This window comes from Ornithorhynchus anatinus, chromosome 8, assembly GCF_004115215.2.
Source record: "Ornithorhynchus anatinus isolate Pmale09 chromosome 8, mOrnAna1.pri.v4, whole genome shotgun sequence".
Classification (NCBI taxonomy): Eukaryota; Metazoa; Chordata; class Mammalia; order Monotremata; family Ornithorhynchidae; genus Ornithorhynchus; species Ornithorhynchus anatinus.
The window spans coordinates 6656963-6674538 of record NC_041735.1 but is presented as its reverse complement, the minus strand read 5'-3'; the positions used below and the strand labels follow the sequence as shown (position 1 = coordinate 6674538).

General features: G+C 49.5%; 1 protein-coding gene across 5 annotated transcripts in view; it reads left to right on the top strand.

Annotated features, from left to right (window-relative positions):
- Positions 1-5485: 5485 nt before the first annotated feature.
- Positions 5486-17576, top strand: part of LOC100075030 (extracellular sulfatase Sulf-2) — a 66509-nt gene continuing 54418 nt past the window's right edge. The window contains exons 1-2 of one of the 5 annotated variants that reach the window (XM_029070630.2): positions 8249-8352; positions 8473-8560. Coding sequence is in view for 1 of the 5 variants with exons in the window: in XM_029070628.2 (XP_028926461.1) it covers positions 10540-10561 (22 nt within the window). In the remaining 4 variants the exon portion in view is untranslated. Of the gene's footprint in view, positions 5521-6809; positions 6897-8248; positions 8353-8472; positions 8561-10526; positions 10562-17576 lie in introns of those variants that run through there. The other 4 variants (XM_029070629.1, XM_029070632.2, XM_029070631.1 and 1 more) reach the window with 4 other exon arrangements.

Genomic DNA, 17576 nt, shown 5'->3' with positions numbered 1-17576 from the left:
TCCAGGAGCAGACAGCAGAGGAGAGGGATAGTGTAGAAACCCACTCCATCCTTATCCCACTGTGAAAAACTAGCAAAACCAAGAAAGAAAAAGAAAAGAAATGATCAAATCTGTTCGGGGGTAAGGAAAAGGGGCAAAAAGAATGGGCAACTTTCCACATTTCCCACTCCCTTCTGCATCACCCTGATTGGCTCCCGTTTCCCTTTCCCCACTCCCAGCCTCACAGCACTTATGTACATATCTGTAGTTTTATTTATTTGTGTTGATGTCTGTCTCCCCCCTCTCTGGACTGTGAGCTCATTGTGGGCAGGGAATGTCACTGTTTATTGATGTACTCTACTTTCCCAAGCCCTTAGTACAGTGCTCTGCACACAGTAAGCACTCAATAAATACAATTGAATGAATGAATGAATGAACGAACGAACGAACGAACGAACGAACACGGCTTTTTAATCCTCAATAACAAACTCTCAGTAGCATGGTACCAAGACCTCAGTGGTAGCTATTTGGGCAGAGAGAAAGGGACAGATGAGGGAAATGTCTGTCGGAAGAACCAGGCAGGATGTATCTGTATATTGAACGTGAGCCCAGGACGGCAGGGAAGAATCAAGGATGACCCCAAAGTGGTGGGTTTCTGGGACAGAGCAGACGGTGGTGTTACCGGCAAAGATGGGGAAAGTTAGGAAGAGTGGATGTAGGCGGGAAGCCGAGAAGCAGCATGGCATAGTGGATAGAGCATGGGCCTGGGAGTCAGGTAATTGGTTCTAATCCGGCTCCACCACTTGTCTGCAGTGTGACCTTGGGCAAGTCACTTTACTTCTCTGTGCTTCAGTTACCTCATCCGTAAAATGGGGGTGAAAACTGTGAGACCCACACGGGACATGGACTGTGTCCAACCCATCTAGTATCTACCCCAGCACTTAGTACAGTGCCTGGCACACAGTAAGCAGTTAACAACTGAACAAATACCACTGTTATTAAATTCAGCTTTAAACATGTTGAGTATGAGGGGCTAGCAGGATATAAGCTCCTCTAGACTGTAAACTCCTCTGGACAAGGAACATTTCTGCCAACTCTGTTGTACCGTACTCTCTCCCACGCGCTTAGTATAGTGCTCTGCACACAGTAAACACTCAATAAATATCATTAATTGATTGACTGGGATGTCCTAGTAACAAGAGGAGATGCGGAATTGTAGGTTGGATGAGAGGTTAGGGTTGGAGTGATTGATTTGGGAGTCATCCACATAGAGGTGGTAGTAAAAGCCTTGAGAGTTTCTGAGCTCCCCAGGAGAGTGAGTGTAGGCCAAGGGGTCCCCCAAACAGAGCCCTGTGAGACACCCACATTTAGGGGATGAGAAACAGAAGAGAGGCCAGGAAATGAAACTGAGGAATAGTCAGAGAGGCAGTAACAGAACCAGGTGAAGCCCCTCTAGACTGAAAGCTCATTACGGGCAGGGAACGTGTCCACTAATTCTGTTGTATTGTGCTCTCCCAAGCACTTAGTACAGTGCTCTGCACATAGTAAGCACTCGATAAATGCCATTGATCGATTAATTGATTGATTAGTGTTTCAAGGGGGTGGGTGTGATCCGCAGGGAGAGGTCAAGAAGGGTTAAGACAGAGTTAGCCAACTGGACCGTAAGGAGGTCACTGAGGCTCTGAAAGAGTTCAATAGTGCGGGAGGGTGAGGTAAATGTGAGGCTTTCAGACTTTCATGCCTGATGATTTCCATTTTACCAATAAGGCGGTTTTCCAGGTCATCGGGGACTAAGGAGGGAGCTGGTGGGGATAACAGGAGCTTCAGGAGGCAGTTAAATGTTCGGAAAAGTTGGCGGGAATGTGGGTTTGGGAGCCAATGAGGGAGGAATAGGAGAGTTGTGGAGTGAGAGAGAGCTGAGTATTAGCAGGATCGAGCGAATTTGAAGTGGCAGAACTCAGCCTCACGGAGAGTAGGACAGAGGGTGAAGGGGAAAGGGAGAGGAGAGGGGAGAAAAAGGCGGGGGAGAGAAAAAGGGAGATATCAGACTTAGCTGCGGCAGCTTCTCTCTTATCTCGGGCCTCCACTGCCATTCCCATTACAGCAACCAACTGCTGCCGCCACATGGACAGAAGATGCACAAGCAGCGGAGAATGGCAGGAGAGGAGGAGAGAGAGGAGGAGGAGGAGGAGGAGGAGGAGGGAGGAGGAGGAGGGAAGAGTGGAGGAGGGAGCAGGAGGAGGGAAGGGAAGAGAGGAGAGGAGGAGGAGGAAGAAGAGAATGGAAGGAGGAGAACAGAAGGAGGCTGGAAAAGGACAGAAGAGGTGAAGGAAAGGGAATGGAAGGAGGAGGAAGAGCAGGAGAAGGGAGGAAGAGGAGAAGGAGGAAGAGGAAAAGGAGGAAGAGGATAGATGGAGGATGGAAGGAGGACAGAGAAGTGGGAAGGGAGAGGAGAATGAAATGAAGAGGGAGGAAGAGAAAGAGGATAGAGGTGGTAGAAGAGGAGAAGGGAGAAAGGGGGAAGGGATAGAAGGAGGAGGACAGAGGGAGAAGGAGGAGGATAGAGGGAGAAGGAGGAGAAAGAGAAAGAGTAAGAAGAGGAGAGTTTCCTTCCCTGCTTTTCTCCCGCAGCAGCAACCACCTCCTCTGCTTCCATCTCCACCGCCACCATCTGCTGGACTGAACCGGCCAGATTGGACCCCACCTGGAAGTCTGGGGCCCCCGCCATCTCCCCAGCCACTCCAAAAATCCCCACGAGTGTCCTCGGGATGGGCCGGTTCACCTGTGACAGTGGTGGCTGTAGCAGTGGCCTAGGAGAGGCCAAGGGAGAACATTCCTTCTGCAGGTCTCCCATCCTCTTTGGAGTCTGGCCAAAGGCAGAGGGCCTTACAGGAGTCGTGTCCATCCCGTCTCATCCCTATGGGGCTGCATTTGGATTTCTGACGGACAGGGGGTTTTGCGATTTTGTTTATGTTTTTCTAACCCTGACGGTGTGTCAGACAGGAGCAGCGGCAATTTTCATGCAAGGTGAAGTTAATTTCTCGCAACGCGTGGGCTCCTAACCTTGTGATCTTGCGGGAAAGTGTGTTTGGGATAGTATCTCCAATAGCAAATGATACGTTGTTGAGGCAAACGCCCAGCAATGAAAGAGCTCCCTGCAGAATGGCAGAGACGCTGCCCATGGTGGAGAGCCAATTTGAACACAGATAAAAGAAAACATTTATTAACGTGTCATTATAAAAAATCCATTTGGAAAATGATTGTATTTAGGAAATCACACTGTGGGCTCCACAGTTGTCTCTTTAATACTTTCCTTCCCGGTGTGCAGATGGAAAAAAAAATAAAAATAAAAAAGACCGAAAAAACCCAAGAATCGTCTTTCTCTTTCTATGTGGAATGAATACCCCTGCTTGCCAGCAGAGTAAACTTGATCAATATCTCCTCACTTTATTAGACTATTCGATTTGTTAAAAATGGTTGATCTGGACATCGGAATTGACCCTCTTCCCTCAGTCGGCCTCTTCTTCTGGAGAAAGACTGACACACATACACATCTGTTTAAACTCTGATTCAGGGAGCAGTGGATGAATAAGGGTTTAAAAGTGTGTGTAGGAGGGGAGAGAGAGAGAGAGAGAAAGAAAAAGATTAAAAGAGTGTAGCGTGGCTTAATGGAAAGAGCACAGGCTTGGGAGTCAGAGGACCTGGGTTCTAATCCCCACCCCACCACTTATCTGCTGCGTGACCTTGGGCAAGCCACTTCACTTCTCTAGGCCTCAGTTACCTCATTTGTAAAATGAGATTAAGACTGTGAACCCCCCGCGGGACAACCTGATTACCTTGTATCTCCCCCAGCGCTTAGAACAGTGCTGGCACATAGTAAAGACTTAAATACCATTACTATTAGAGAGAAGGAATAAGAGAATTGAGAGAAAGACTGAGAATGCATGAATGTAGCCATGCTCTCCTGAGGAAGGAGGGCTGGTATAAGCCCCTCAAGCGGGGTGGGTTCCCAGGAGAAATGAACTTCTCAGGCATTTTGGGGCTTTTTCGGTCCCCCACGCCCCCGACCCCCGGCCCGCCCTCCACCTGCCAGTCTCCGCAAGGTTTTTGTTTTGGTATAGGATCCAGCTGGCCCCTGCCTTGGGTTTAATCTCCCCACCCTCTTCCCTCTTTTCCCTTCTCCTCCCTCCCCCTCCCCTCTTTACCCCCCTTTTTCGTCCTCTTCCCTCTTTTCCCTTCTCCTCCCTCCCCTCCCCTCTTTACCCCCTTTTTCTTCCTCTTGCCCTCTTTTCCCTCCTACTCCTCCCCTCTTTCTCCCTCCCCCCTCCTCCCTTTCCCCTTCTCCTCCCACCACCTCCCCTCTTTTCCCTCGTCCCCTCTTTCTCCCTCCCTCCTCCTCCCTTTCCCCTTCTCCTCCCACCCCTCCCCTCTTTTCCCTCTCCCTCTTTCTCCCTCCCCCCTCCTCCCTTTCCCCTTCTCCTCCCCACCCCTCCCCTCTTTTCCCTCGTCCCCTCTTTCTCCCTCCCCCCTCCCCTCTTTTCCCTCGTCCCCTCTTTCTCCCTCCCCCCTCCTCCCTTTCCCCTTCTCCTCCCCACCCCTCCCCTCTTTTCCCTCCTCCTCCTCCCCTCTTTCTCCCTCCCCCCTCCTCCCTTTCCCCTTCTCCTCCCCACCCCTCCCCTCTTTTCCCTCGTCCCCTCTTTCTCCCTCCCCCTCCTCCCTTTCCCCTTCTCCTCCCCTCTTTTCCCTCCCCCTCCCCCTTCCTCTCCTCCCTCTTTCCCTCCCCTTCTACCTCTTTTCCTTCTCCTCCCCACCCCCCTTATCCCTCCCCCTCCTCTTCTTTCCCCTCCTCCCTTTTCCCTCCCTTTTCCCTTCTGCTCCCCTCCCTCCCTCTTTTCCCTTCTCCCCACTACCTCTCTTTCCCTCCCCCTCCTCCCCTCTTTCCCTCCTCCCCTTTCCCCCTCCTCCTTTTCCCTCCCCTCCCCTCCTCCCTCTTCCCCTCCCCTCCCTCCTCCTCCTCCTCCTCCTCCTCCCCCTTGAGCTCCTCCTTCTCCTCCTCCCCCCGCCCCCCCCCCCCCGGTCCTCCTGGTCCACCCCCGGGTCCCCGCGCCTGTCCTTGCAGCCCGGCCGGCCGTGCAGAAGCGGGGGGTCTCCGGGTGGGGGGGGGGGGAGGCGGGCGGGGGAGATCTCTGGGGTCTGGAGGGGGGAGATCTCTGGGGTCTGCGGCGGGATCGGGGTCTTTAAAGGGACGGTACATCGGGGGAGGGGAGGGGTGGGCTTTGGGGGACAAACGGGGGGCTTTGGGTGGGAGGGAGTGTGAGCATCGGAGAGCGCACCAGCGGGAGCACCGGAGGGAGCACGACAGGGAGCACCAGCTGAGCCCCGGAGGGAGCAGGCAGCCGGGGGTGCGGGGATTTGGGGGGGAGGGGGTTGTCTCTTCCCTGGGATGCGGGGCCCCGGGGCCCCGCGGCCGGGCCGGGCTGCGGAGGAGGAGGCCCGGGCCGCCCCCCGCCGGACCTGAGAAGGCTTCCCGGAGGAGGCGCGGTGAGTCGGGGGGCGGGGGGGACACGACGCCCCCGGGGGTCGGGGTCAACTGAGGCCGGGCGGGGGAGGGGCCGGGCGTCCAGGCTGCAGCCCGGGGTGGTCAGTCTAGACTGCCAGCGCCTTGTGGGGCCGGGGTCGCCCCTCTCTGTTGCTGAATTGGACTTTCCGAGCGCTCAGTACAGTGCTCCGCACACAGTAAGCGCCCGATAATGAATGAATGGGCGGACAGACAGGGGAAGGTCCGGCCCCCGGGATGGCCGGAGTGGCCGGTGGGGATTAAGCGGAATCCCCCTGCCGTCGTTTCTAAGGGGCCGGTCCTTCTGGACCCTGCCCCCGACCCTAGGCCACAGAGCCCCCCAACCGGTCCGTGCTACCTTTCTGGGGGACCCCCGCGTCCGGCCGGACTCTGCTTAGACTGGACACCCGAAATTGGGGTCCTCTGGATTTGGAGGAGACTGCGAGCCAAGAACGTGTAAGGCCAGGCAGGCGAAGGGTCCTCAAAACTTAGGTCCCTCCCCAGTCCGGCTCAAATCCTCTGAATTGTATCAATTATCATTTAGTAATAAATACGATCGATTGAATGATGATGATGGTATCCTTGAGGCGCTCACTCTGTGCCAGGTACTGGACTAACTCTGGGATGGATACGGGCAGATCGGGTTGGACCCACGTGGGGCTCGTAGCTTTAATCCCCATTTTACAGATGAGGTTACCGAGGCCCAGAGAAATGAAGTGACTTGGCCAAGGTCACACGGCAGATGAGCGGAGGAGGCCGGATTAGAACCCCCAAAATCTCCCTCCGATAAACCTGCATTTTTCCCTTCCTCCCTTCCTAAATGGGGAAGGGGACACCGAGCTGACACTCTTAGCCCTCCCTCTGGTCCATTTGGTCAGACTTAGTCGTGATTCCCTTGGTGGCTCGGTTTGCCCACTGAATATCCCTCTTCAGGGGAGTCACTGAGCTGATTTTCGTCCCCCACACTGGTGTTTCTCAATTGTTCCTCCTCTCCTCCTTCGCTTTCCACTCCCCGCCTCCCTCCCCCTTTTGCCTTCTGCTTATTTTCTAGCTTGCTAGGAAAAAGTAAATATTTAATTAATTAAGTAATTAAAGTCAGCTTATGTGTATTTGCACATCTGCGCGCATTAGGAAAATATCCCCATTCGGCTCCTCCCTCTTTCCTCCCCTTCATCCCCTCCCCCCAGCCCCCCCCACCCCCTTTTAGATTTGAGAACCAGGGGCAAGGGATTTCATCCAAATATTTACAGTGGGTGGGCTTCAGGGGGTACTGAGAGCCAAAGAAGGCTTTCTTAGAGGAAGATAAGAAGCTACCAGAGAAGGCTTCCCTGCAAACACTCTGAACCTTTACCCAAAGGAGGTAATGTTTATTTTTATTGTTTGTCTTCTAGCTAACAGTAAAAGAGGTTTCTTACTGAAACCGCCGAATGGTGCAAGCAGTACTGGAGGGGTTTAATTAAATTAAAACCATTCATTAAGGAAGGGAGAATAGAAAAGGATGGCAGTTCCCCCTGAATCTGAGATTTCTCCCCCCCCAATCCCAGCCTCGCTCGCTCGGCTTACTAGAGAGAGAAATGATTCCAAACAGCCTGTCCAAATGTGTAATTTAGTGTTCTAATAAGCAGCTCGAAGGGTGATGGTGCCTGGATCGTCTAATGAAATGTTAGACATTTCCACTTAAAGCATCTACCTTTCCCGGACACTTTGTGTCCGTAAATATGTGCCGGAGGTAATCCCTTCGGAGCTCAGGAGCAGTTGAAGTTTGGGGTTTGGGGCTTTGCATGTTTTTGTTGGGTTTTTCCGTTTGCATCGACGGGTTTTAGGACATCTTCGTGATCTGCGGAGTTTTCAAATATAGGGTCCAGAGCCCTGACTCAGAAGAGCGGGTCTCTTCAGGTGTGAGCATGTGCCTGCCGGTCCGAGTGTCAAGTGAAATGTTAACTGCAGGGGATAAAACCGCAACATGAAATTAATGGGAAATCTAGCCAGCTGGAGACATACCTGCAAAGGGATTAAGAGGGGAACAGAAGCATTTTAGGTGTGAGCTCCCATGCGGAACAGGGACTGTGTCCAACCTGATTATCTTGAATCTACCCCAGCGCTTAGTACGGTACTTGGCACATAGTAAGCGCCGCATGGTAGAATCCACTCCGCATTTCTCTAAGGTCTAAACTCCCCATCGTCCCAACTGGGGTTGCCCGTCCCATCAGGGTGAAGTGAATCCTGGCGAGGTCAGAGGACCTGAGTTCTAATCCCGGTTTCGCCACGTATCTGCTGTGTGACCATGGGCAAGTCACTTAACGTCTGTGCCTCAGTTCCCTCCTCTGTAAAATGGGGGCTTTTAATACCTGTTTTCCCTCCTATTAGACCCATGGGGGACCTGATTATCATGTATCTACCCCAGCGCTTAGTACAGTGCTTGGCTCATACTAAGTGCTAAACAAATACTATTATTATTATTACTATTATGTCCACCCAAACCCAACACCGACCTCACCTACGCCAGGCGTCTTTAAATGGGTCAGCTCACACCAGGCTGGCCAGCTGTTGGAGACCTTCAGGAAAGTCGCAAAAGTTGTTTCACGATCCATTCGGCTAAAAGGAGCTATCTAATTGCAAGATCATTAAGATCATTATAATTAATTGGCACCCTGATAAATGGCATGATTGCTTAATTGGGGTGGTTGCTAGGAGACCGGGCTCTGGTGTGGGCTCGCGCCACGCAATAACGTGATGCCAAAACTGAGATGGCACACCTAGCCCACTGGAAGAGGAACCCAGGAGTTGCAAAGCCAGCAGCGAGCAGGTGTAAACTGGTATGTGCCGTCCGGTTCTGTTTTTGTATTTTTTTTTTTTAATCAATTCGCACTAGGGTTCACTTCGAGGGGGTTGCCAAACTACAAGTGAATCCACCTCCATTTTTTTCTGTTTGGTAGGTGATAAAGTTGAACTTATCTCTCTTGAGCAGCACTTTGGCAACGCAGAAGGATTCCAGACTCTAAGCTCCCTTGTGGCAGAGAAGAGGTCTGTCAACTTGTTCATACAATAATAATGGTATTTGTTAAGCACTTATTGTGTGCCGGGCACTGTACTAAGCACTGGGGCAGATACAAGCAAATTGGGTTGGACACAGTCCCTGTCCCACGTGGGGCTCACGGTCTCCATCCCCATTTTACAAATGAGGTAAGGGAGGCACAGAAAAAGTGCAGTGACTTGCCCAAGGTCACACCGCAGACAAGTGGTGGAGCTGGAATTAGAACTCAGGGCCTTCTGACTCCCAGGCCCATGCTCTTCCCATTACGCCATGCTGCTTCCTCATAAGTACTCTCCAAAGCACTTAGTACAGTCCTCTGCACCCAATAAGCGCTCAATAAGTACAATGGGTTGACAGTGATGTGATCGATGAGTAGGGGAAACTCTGGATAGAAGGGCATCGAGTCAGGGTGGCCATCTGGAGAGAGCAATTGGCATCTGCAGGATGGCACAAGCTGCACCAGGAAAGAGCACGAGCCGTTAGGATAGAACAGATAGTCAGGAAGGCGGAACTCTTCCTTGATGGAACTGCTTCAGGTGGTAGCTTCCGTAACAGCTGCCACCCGTCTCCCCGCCACCCCAGCCGGCCTGGCTGCTCGGGAGAGGAGGAGATGATGCCAGGGACCTCGGGTAGCACCGTGGCATTACCTGACACACCAAGGGCCCCAGGGGCAGAGAGGTAAGGGTTAGTAGCCCTCCCCACGGAGCAGGAAGGGCAGGGGAGGGAACGGAGGGTGGATGTTGCTGGCTGTGGTCTGTCCCTACTGAGAGGCAGTGTGGTCTAGTGGATAGAGCACGGGCCTGGGAGTCAGATTTATTTATATTAATGCCCGTCTACCCCTCCAGACTGTAAGGTCATTGTGGGCAGGGTATGTATCTGCATCCTGTCACGTTGTACTCTCCCAAGCACTTGGTACAATGCTGTGCACACAGTAAGCGCTCAGTAAATATGATGGAATAATCCCGGCTCTGCCACTTGTCTTCTGTGGGACCTTGGTCAAGTCCCTTCACTTCTCTGGGCCTCAGTTACCTCATCTGTAAAATGGGGATTAAGACTGTGAGCCCCATGTGGGACAGGGACTGTGTCCAACCCAATTTGTTTGTACCCACTAGTGCTTAATACAGTGCCTGGCACATAGTAAGCGCTTAACACAGGCCACTATTATTATTATGTCATCTCCTTTTTGCTAGGAGAGTCTCCCAATGGTTTCTTTCCACCAACTCACAACATAAAGTCTCTAGTGCTTAGTACAGTGTTTGGCACATAGTAAGCGCTTAACAAGCACCATTCAAAAAATTAAAAATGCCCCAAGGATAGATTACTGCCTGACTTCATTTTCCAGCATGTTACTTCCTCTTGTATTGCATACTTCTCCCCTCTTTAGTAAAGCTACCGAATTAACTTTGTTTCTAGAATCATTTTAATGAAATTCAAGGGCCTCTGTGAGTGGTATTTATTTATTGCCATTGTTCTCGTCTGTCCGTCTCCCCCGATGAGACCGTAAGCCCGTCAAACGGCAGGGACTGTCTCTATCTGTTGCCGACTTGTTCATTCCAAGCGCTTAGTACAGTGCTCTGCACATAGTAAGCGCTCAATAAATACTATTGAATGAATTAGGCACCTACTATGTGCCAAGCACTGTACTAAGTATTTTAAGATAGGCCAGATACAGTCCCTGCCCACATGGGGCTCAGTCTGTCAGAGGGAGAACGGGTAATAATAATAATAATGTTGGTATTTGTTAAGCGCTTACTATGTGCCGAGCACTGTTCTAAGCGCTGGGGTAGACACAGGGGAATCAGGTTGTCCCACGTGGGGCTCACAATCTTAATCCCCATTTTACAGATGAGGTAACTGAGGCACCGAGAAGTTAAGTGACTTGCCCAAAGTCACACAGCTGACAAGTGGCCGAGCGGGTATTGAATCTCCATTTTACAGTGAGGAAACTGGAGCCCAGGGAAGTGAACTGATGTGCCCAAGTTACACAGTAGGCAAGTTCTCCATCCCCTTACCCCTTCTTACCTCACCTTCCTTTTCTCCTTCTACAACCCAGCCCGTACACTCCGCTCCTCTGGTGCTCACCTTCTCACTGTGCCTCGTCACCTGTCCCACCGTCTACCCCGGCCCACGTTCTACCTGTGGCCTGGAATGCCCTCCCTCCTCACATCCGCCAAACTAGCACACTTCCCCACCTTCAAAGCCCTACTGAGAGCTCACCTTCTCCAGGAGGCCTTCCCAGACTGAGCCCCCCTTTTCCTCAGCTCTCCCTCCCGTCCACGTCACCCCAACTCGCTCCCTTTGCTCTACCCCTTCTCCCCACCCCACAGGACTTGTGTAAATATGTACATATCTATAATTTATTTATATTGATGCCTGTTTACTTGTTTTGTTGTGTATATATCTACAATTCTATTTATATTATATTTCTGTTGATATATATTTCTATTTATTCTATTTGTTTTGATGTCTGCCTCCCCCCTTCTGTAGGCCTGTAGGCCCGCTGTGGGCAGGGGTTGTCTCTACTGCTGAATTGTACTTTCCAAGCGCTTAGGACTGTGCTCTGCACACAGTAAGCGCTCAATAAATACGATTGAATGAATGAATGAAAGAGGTAGGATTAGAACCCAGATCTGTGATTTTTTCCAATAGGCTATGCTGATTCTTCTTCGTACTTGATAAAGGAAGTGTGTTTGACCCGATACTACGGATGCATATAATAGAATCTCTTCCCTTCCCAGTCACCGTACTCGTGGGATAAAGAGAGTCTTGAAGCAGATGTGTGCTGGAGAGGGAAGTTGGAAGGGAAGATTTCTCTTTTAGTTGTCCACTGGGTCAATGAGAGGGATGAAGGTTTGAAGAGAGTGTTTCCATACATGAGGGGAAAGATGGGACAATCTCTTGACTTTGTTAGAAACCCTGCATTCTGTATATCTGGCCTGTTCTGAAGGTAGTCAAGGAGTTGGCACAAATGCCCATCTCTGGGGATTGATCCCAGAGGAACTTCAAGGGGTCAACTGGTCACCTGGAGGGACTCAGAAAGTCACCTGGTTCAGTCCTCGCAAGGGACTCAAGAGGTTAACTGGGCCATTCCCCTCAAGGGACTCGAGAGGTCAATGGGCCCAGCCTCCGTGGGGATCTCAAGGCGAGCGAAGACTGAAATCATCTAGGGCGGATGGAAGGTGTTCTATTTTTAAAGCTCTCCAGGGCCAAGAATGAAATTCCTCCAGCTCTCTTGGAAGCTTGTTCTCAGGTTTAACAGGCAGGCGCTGCCGGGGAATGAGGGGAACTGAAGGATAATTCAGGCAGCCGGGGGAGAGCCAACACAGGGGGAGGGCCTGTCCTCTTTCGAGGAATTGAAAAACGGCACTCGACCGACTGAAGAAAGAGCGGCTTTCACTCACCCTCCCTGGACCGAAGGCCACTAGGAAGGGCCTGTCCAAGTAGCCACTGCTCCCTCGTTTTCCCTGATCCCAAAGTGGAGTCGGTCCTGGACAACACCAGCCTGCAGAGGAGTTGTGCTTACCTTCCAGAATGCACTTGTCTCTCTAGGAAAGGAGGACTGGAGCCATGGTGCAGGCTGCTTCAAATTAGACTAAGGCCCACCAAAAGAAAACTTCACAGAGTACAAAATATGTTGTCATAACTGTGACACTTACGAAATACTAAGTAGGTACCGAGCCATGAGGCTCAGGCTCTAACTTAACCTTATTTTACAGAAAAGGAAACTAAGGCCCAGAGAGTTTAAGTGACTTACCCAAGGTTGCACAGTGGTCCAGTGGCAGAGCTTGGACTAGAACTCGAGTCTCCTGATACCCAGTTCCATGCTCTTTCCGCTAGGCCATTCTGCCTCCCCAGGGTCCATAGGCACTGGGAGAAAGCAGAGGCAGAATTCCCAGTGGTCCCAAGCCCAGAGCGGCAGCCATCTTTCAAAAAAAAAAAATGGTGAGAGAAACTTGTAGGTATTTTCTCTATTGTAATTTGTGCTTGGCACATAGTAAATGCTTAACAAATACCATCATTATTATTGTTAATTTGTGCCCTGTGAACTGCATAAGCACAATGGTGCTATGGTAACCAACATGGCCTAACAGAAGGATCACAAGACTGAGAGTGGAGAGTCCACATTTTAGTCTCAGCTCTATCACTTGGCTGCCGTGTGACCTTGGACAAGTCATTTATCTTCTCTGTGGCTTCATGGGTAAGATGTAGATAAAGTTATTGCTCTCCCTCCTCCTTAGACTGTGAGCGTGGTATGAAATGGGGACCAGATGCAATCGGTTTTTCGTGCAGCTGCCCTAGCATTTAGCATAGTGCTTGGCACATAGCCTAATAAATACTCTTATTACTACTATTATTTTAAAAGGGGTATGATGCCTTATGTATGATTTCTCTAGTCTGCAAGCTCATTTGGGGCAGCAAATGAGTCCACCAGCTCTGCCCTCAGTAAGCACTCAATCAATCCGGGAATATGCTCACCTCAGTGAGAGAGAATGCTTTTTCCTTTTTTGAATTAAGGGGCAGCGATAAGTTTAGTGCCCCTTGGATGGAAAAATGACAAATCCACCCTTGGAAAAGAGCACTGTGTGCCATCGAGTCGATCCCTGACCACTTCAACCTCAGTCTCTCCTTATGGAAGATGGGAAGAATTTTCCACCTGTCACTACCTAGAGTTGTTGTGAATATTAGTGAGCCAGTGTTCTATTGGAAGGAGCACGGGCCAGAGAGTCAGAGGGACTAGGTTCTAATCCTAGTTCCGCCACGTGTCTGCTGTGTGACCTTGGGCAAGTCACTTCACTGCTCCGGGCCTCAGTTACCTCATCTGTAAAATGGGGATTAAGACTGCGAGCCCCAAGCCGGACATGGACTGCGACTAATCTGATTAGGTCGTATCTACCCCAGTGTCTGGCACCTAGTAAGCACTTAACAAAAACCATTCCAAAAAAAAGTGGCCTACACATTGATGGGAGTGTCTAAGAAGAGTGAGCTATTCCAAGCAGGAACACATTTATTTTGCGTACCGAAATTTTGTAAATTTTGTAGCAAATACAGGGTTAAGATGGATTTGGCATTCTGATGCTCTTAACTCTCACTTCTAAATATAGCCCATTATTTGGTTAAATTGCTTCAAATGTTCTCTCCCACATGGTGTATGTTTCACAAATAATTGTAAGCTTTGAGCTATTTCCAAGGAGTGCTAATAAGGAGTTCTTTACTTACTAATAGCAGGGACATAACATGCAAGAATAGTTTAAACATCAGTGAATCAGGGGAAACCTCATTGGAAGTAATTTTTCAAGTCTAAAACGCCTTCAGTCTTAGCAGCCTTAGGAGGTAACTGTATTTATTTTAAACATTAAGAGGTATGACATATGGGTAAACATGCACCTGGGTGTTTATTATACTACCAAGAGCATGGGATTGGTCCACAGAAGACCTCGTTTGAGTCCTGTGTGACCTTGGACAAGTCACTTAATCTCTCTGGACCTCAATTTCCTCATCTGTAAAATGGGAATAAGAAAGACTGTGAGCCCTGTGTGGCACAGGGACTTTGAATAACTGATGATCTCATCTCTACCTCACCACAGGGCACATAGTAAATGTTTATAATTAGCAGTAATGATACTAATAAATGATAGGAAAAAGAACCCCTTATCAACCACTCAACTCTGACCTCTGATATCGGAACTGACCCAACAACTATGAAAGAAAAACGATCGAGTTCCCCTACTACTACTATTACTAATAAGTAATAATAATGATAGTATTTAAGCACTTACTATGTGCCAAGCACTGTACTAAGTGCTGAAGCTAGGCAAATAAGGCTCTGAAAAGGAAGGAGAGGTGTGATTCACTGGTATTTGAGTGTTTACTGTGTTCAGAGCACTGTACTAAGCCCTTGGGAAAGTATACTATAACAGAGCTGGTAGACCCGTTCCCTTAGCCCAAGGAGCTTACAGTCTAGAGGAGGAACTTTCAGACTAGAGATCTTGGTATCAAATTAAATTTTTCTGAGGTAGCGATAATGGAATCATTTTCATTTTTCTTCTCATTAATAATAACAATTATTATGGTATTAAGCGCTTACTTTGTGCCTGGCACTGTAGTAAGCACTTGGGTAAATACAGAGTGGGTTGGACACAGTCCCTGTCCCATATGGGGCTCACGGTCTCGATCCCCATTTTACAGATGAGGTAACTGAGGCCCAGAGAAGGGAAGTGACTTGACCAGGGTCACACAGCAGACAAGTGGCGAAGCTGGGATTAGAAGCTTATTAAGAGGGTAAACTCCTTGCGGCAGGAAACGTGTCACTTCATTATTCTGATCTTCCTGAGCGTGAAGTACAGTGAACCCCGCCAAGCGTGTGCTCGATAAAGCCCGCTACTACTGCTACATGGTGTGTAGACTTCACTACGCGCTCGACCCCCTCAAGAACTCAATGACCCTGGCCCCTTTCCACTATCAGGTCAACTGCTAGGGTTACTGGGATCTTGGCCTAGTGGAAAGAGCATGGCCTGGGAGTCAGAGGACCTGGGTTCTAATCCCAGCTCCGCCACTTGTCTGCTGTGTGACCTTGGCAAGTGTCTGCAATTCTCTGGGCCTCAGTTACCTCATCTGTAAAATGGGGATTAAGACTGTGAGCCCCATGTGGGACAGGGACTGTGTCCAACCTGATTATCTTGTATTTACCCCAGCGATTAGAACAATGCTTGGCACATTCATTCAATTGTACTTATTAAGCGCTTACTGTGTGCAGACCATTCTATTAAGCGCTTGGGAAAGAACAATGGAATAAACAGTGAAAATCCCTGCCCACAGTGAGCTCACAAAGCATTTAACAAATACCACAGTTATTTTATTTTATTATTCCTCTATACTGTAAGCTCGTTGTGGGCAGGGAGCGAGTCTACCAGTTCCGTTGTAATGTTCTCGCCCAGACTCTTAGTACAGTGCTCTACGCACAATAAGTGCTCAGTAAATAGGATTGATCAGTCCACAGACAGGTCCTTCCCCAGCAAGCTGAGCCAAGAGTCAGCTAATCCCCCAATCTGCATAAGAATGTTGCTTTCCAGGAGCTGGCAGGGTCTCTTGGGTGTTGAACTCTCAGGAGGTGGCCCACACACAATTCAATGGGGCGAGGAAATGGGCATGCATGCCAAATAGAGCTCTCTGGAGAAACAAGGCCTAAATAGTACCCAGCCAGAGAGCCAGGGGGTGGGTAACCAGAGGCCTCAGTAGCTTTCCACCAAACCAACAGTCGGCCCTACTTCCTTATCTGAGGCTACTTGGGAGGAAGCCGAAATGTTGCCGGGGTTCCTGGAGGGACGATAGAAGTCATTTAATTTTCCTAGGCCTCAGTTACCTCATCTGTAAAATGGGAGCCCCACCTGGGATAGGGACTGTGTCCAACCCGATTTGCTTGTATCCAGATACAGATATGTATATTTCTGTAATTACGTATGTTTCTGTAATCACGTATATCTGTGTTTTTTAATTATACTAATGTCTGTCTCCCCATCTGGACTGTAAGCACATTGAGGACAGAGAGTGTGTCTGTTTCTTGCAGTATCGTACCCTCCCAAGTGCTCATTACAGTGCTTTGCACACAGTAAGTGCTCAGTAAATACAACTGAATGAATGAATGAATCCACCCCAGCCCTTAGTACAGTGCCTGCCACATAGTAAGCGCATAACAAATATCGCAATTATTACTATTATTATTACTGGCAAAATTGGAAGGGAACCTACCTGTCTTTTCTCCCAGCCTCTTGCTCTACCCACAGGATAAAGGGTCTTTCAAGAGAACGTCCATCTAAACTCCGCAAGTAACTGCAAGAGTCGATGGCGTATGTGTCTAGGAGAAACAGTGTGGCCTAGTGGGCCTGGGAGTTAGAGGAGCTGGGTTTTAATTCCAACTCTGCCACTTGCCTGCTGGGTGACCTTGGACTTCACTTCTCTGTGCGTCTCTATAAACTGGGGGTTGACGATCTGTTCTCCCTCCTCCTTAGACTGGGACCCCCATGTAGGACAGGACCTGTGCTTGGCTTAAATGCAGTGCTTGGCACATAGTAAGCACTTAATACCACAATTATTTATGAAAAGGGGTATATGTGAAAGGCAACCCTTGATAAATACCAAGTCATATAGTGCTCAGCACATAGTAAGCGCTTAAATACCGTGATTATTATTCTCTACCTACCTTTTCATTCATTCGATCGTATTTATTGAGTGCTTACTGTTTGCAGAGCACTGTACTAAGCGCTTGGAAAGTACAATTCAGAAAGAGCGACAACCCCTGCCCACCCTGGGTTTACAGTCTAGAAGGGGGGAGACAGACATCAAAACAAGAAAACAGGCATCAATACCATCAATATAAATAGAATTATAGGTATGTACATATATACATAAGTGCTGTGGGGTGGAAGGGTAGAGCAAAAGGAGCAAGTTGGGGCATTGGGGATGGGAGGGGGAACTGAAGAAAAGGGGGACTTAGTCTGGAAGGCCTTTTGGAAGAGGTGAGCCTTCAGTAGGGCTTTGAAGGGGGGAAGTGTGATTGGCGGATTTGAGGAGGGAGGGCATTCCAGGACAGAGGTAGGACATGGGCCGTGCTACCTAGTCGAAGCAGTGTGGCTTAGTGGCAAGAGCATGGGATTGGGAGTCAGAGGTGGTGGGTTCTAATCCCTGCTCCACACTTATCAGCTATATGACTTTGGGCAAGTCACTTAACTTCTCTGTGCCTCAGCTATCTCATCTGTAAAATGACGATTAAGATTGCGAGCCTCACGTGGGACAACCTCGTATCTACCCCAGTGCTTAGAATAGTGCTTGGCACATAGTAAGGGCCTAACAAATGCTATCATTATTATTATTACCTGAGGGTTACCGGTTACAGAAACAGGTGCTAATTTTTCAGTCAGTATCAGAAATTAGTCATTTTGTCAGGCTCCATCATGGTTTAGGAAGGACTTTGCCAAGGTAGAGGAGAAGGTGGCAGATACCCAGGAAGGG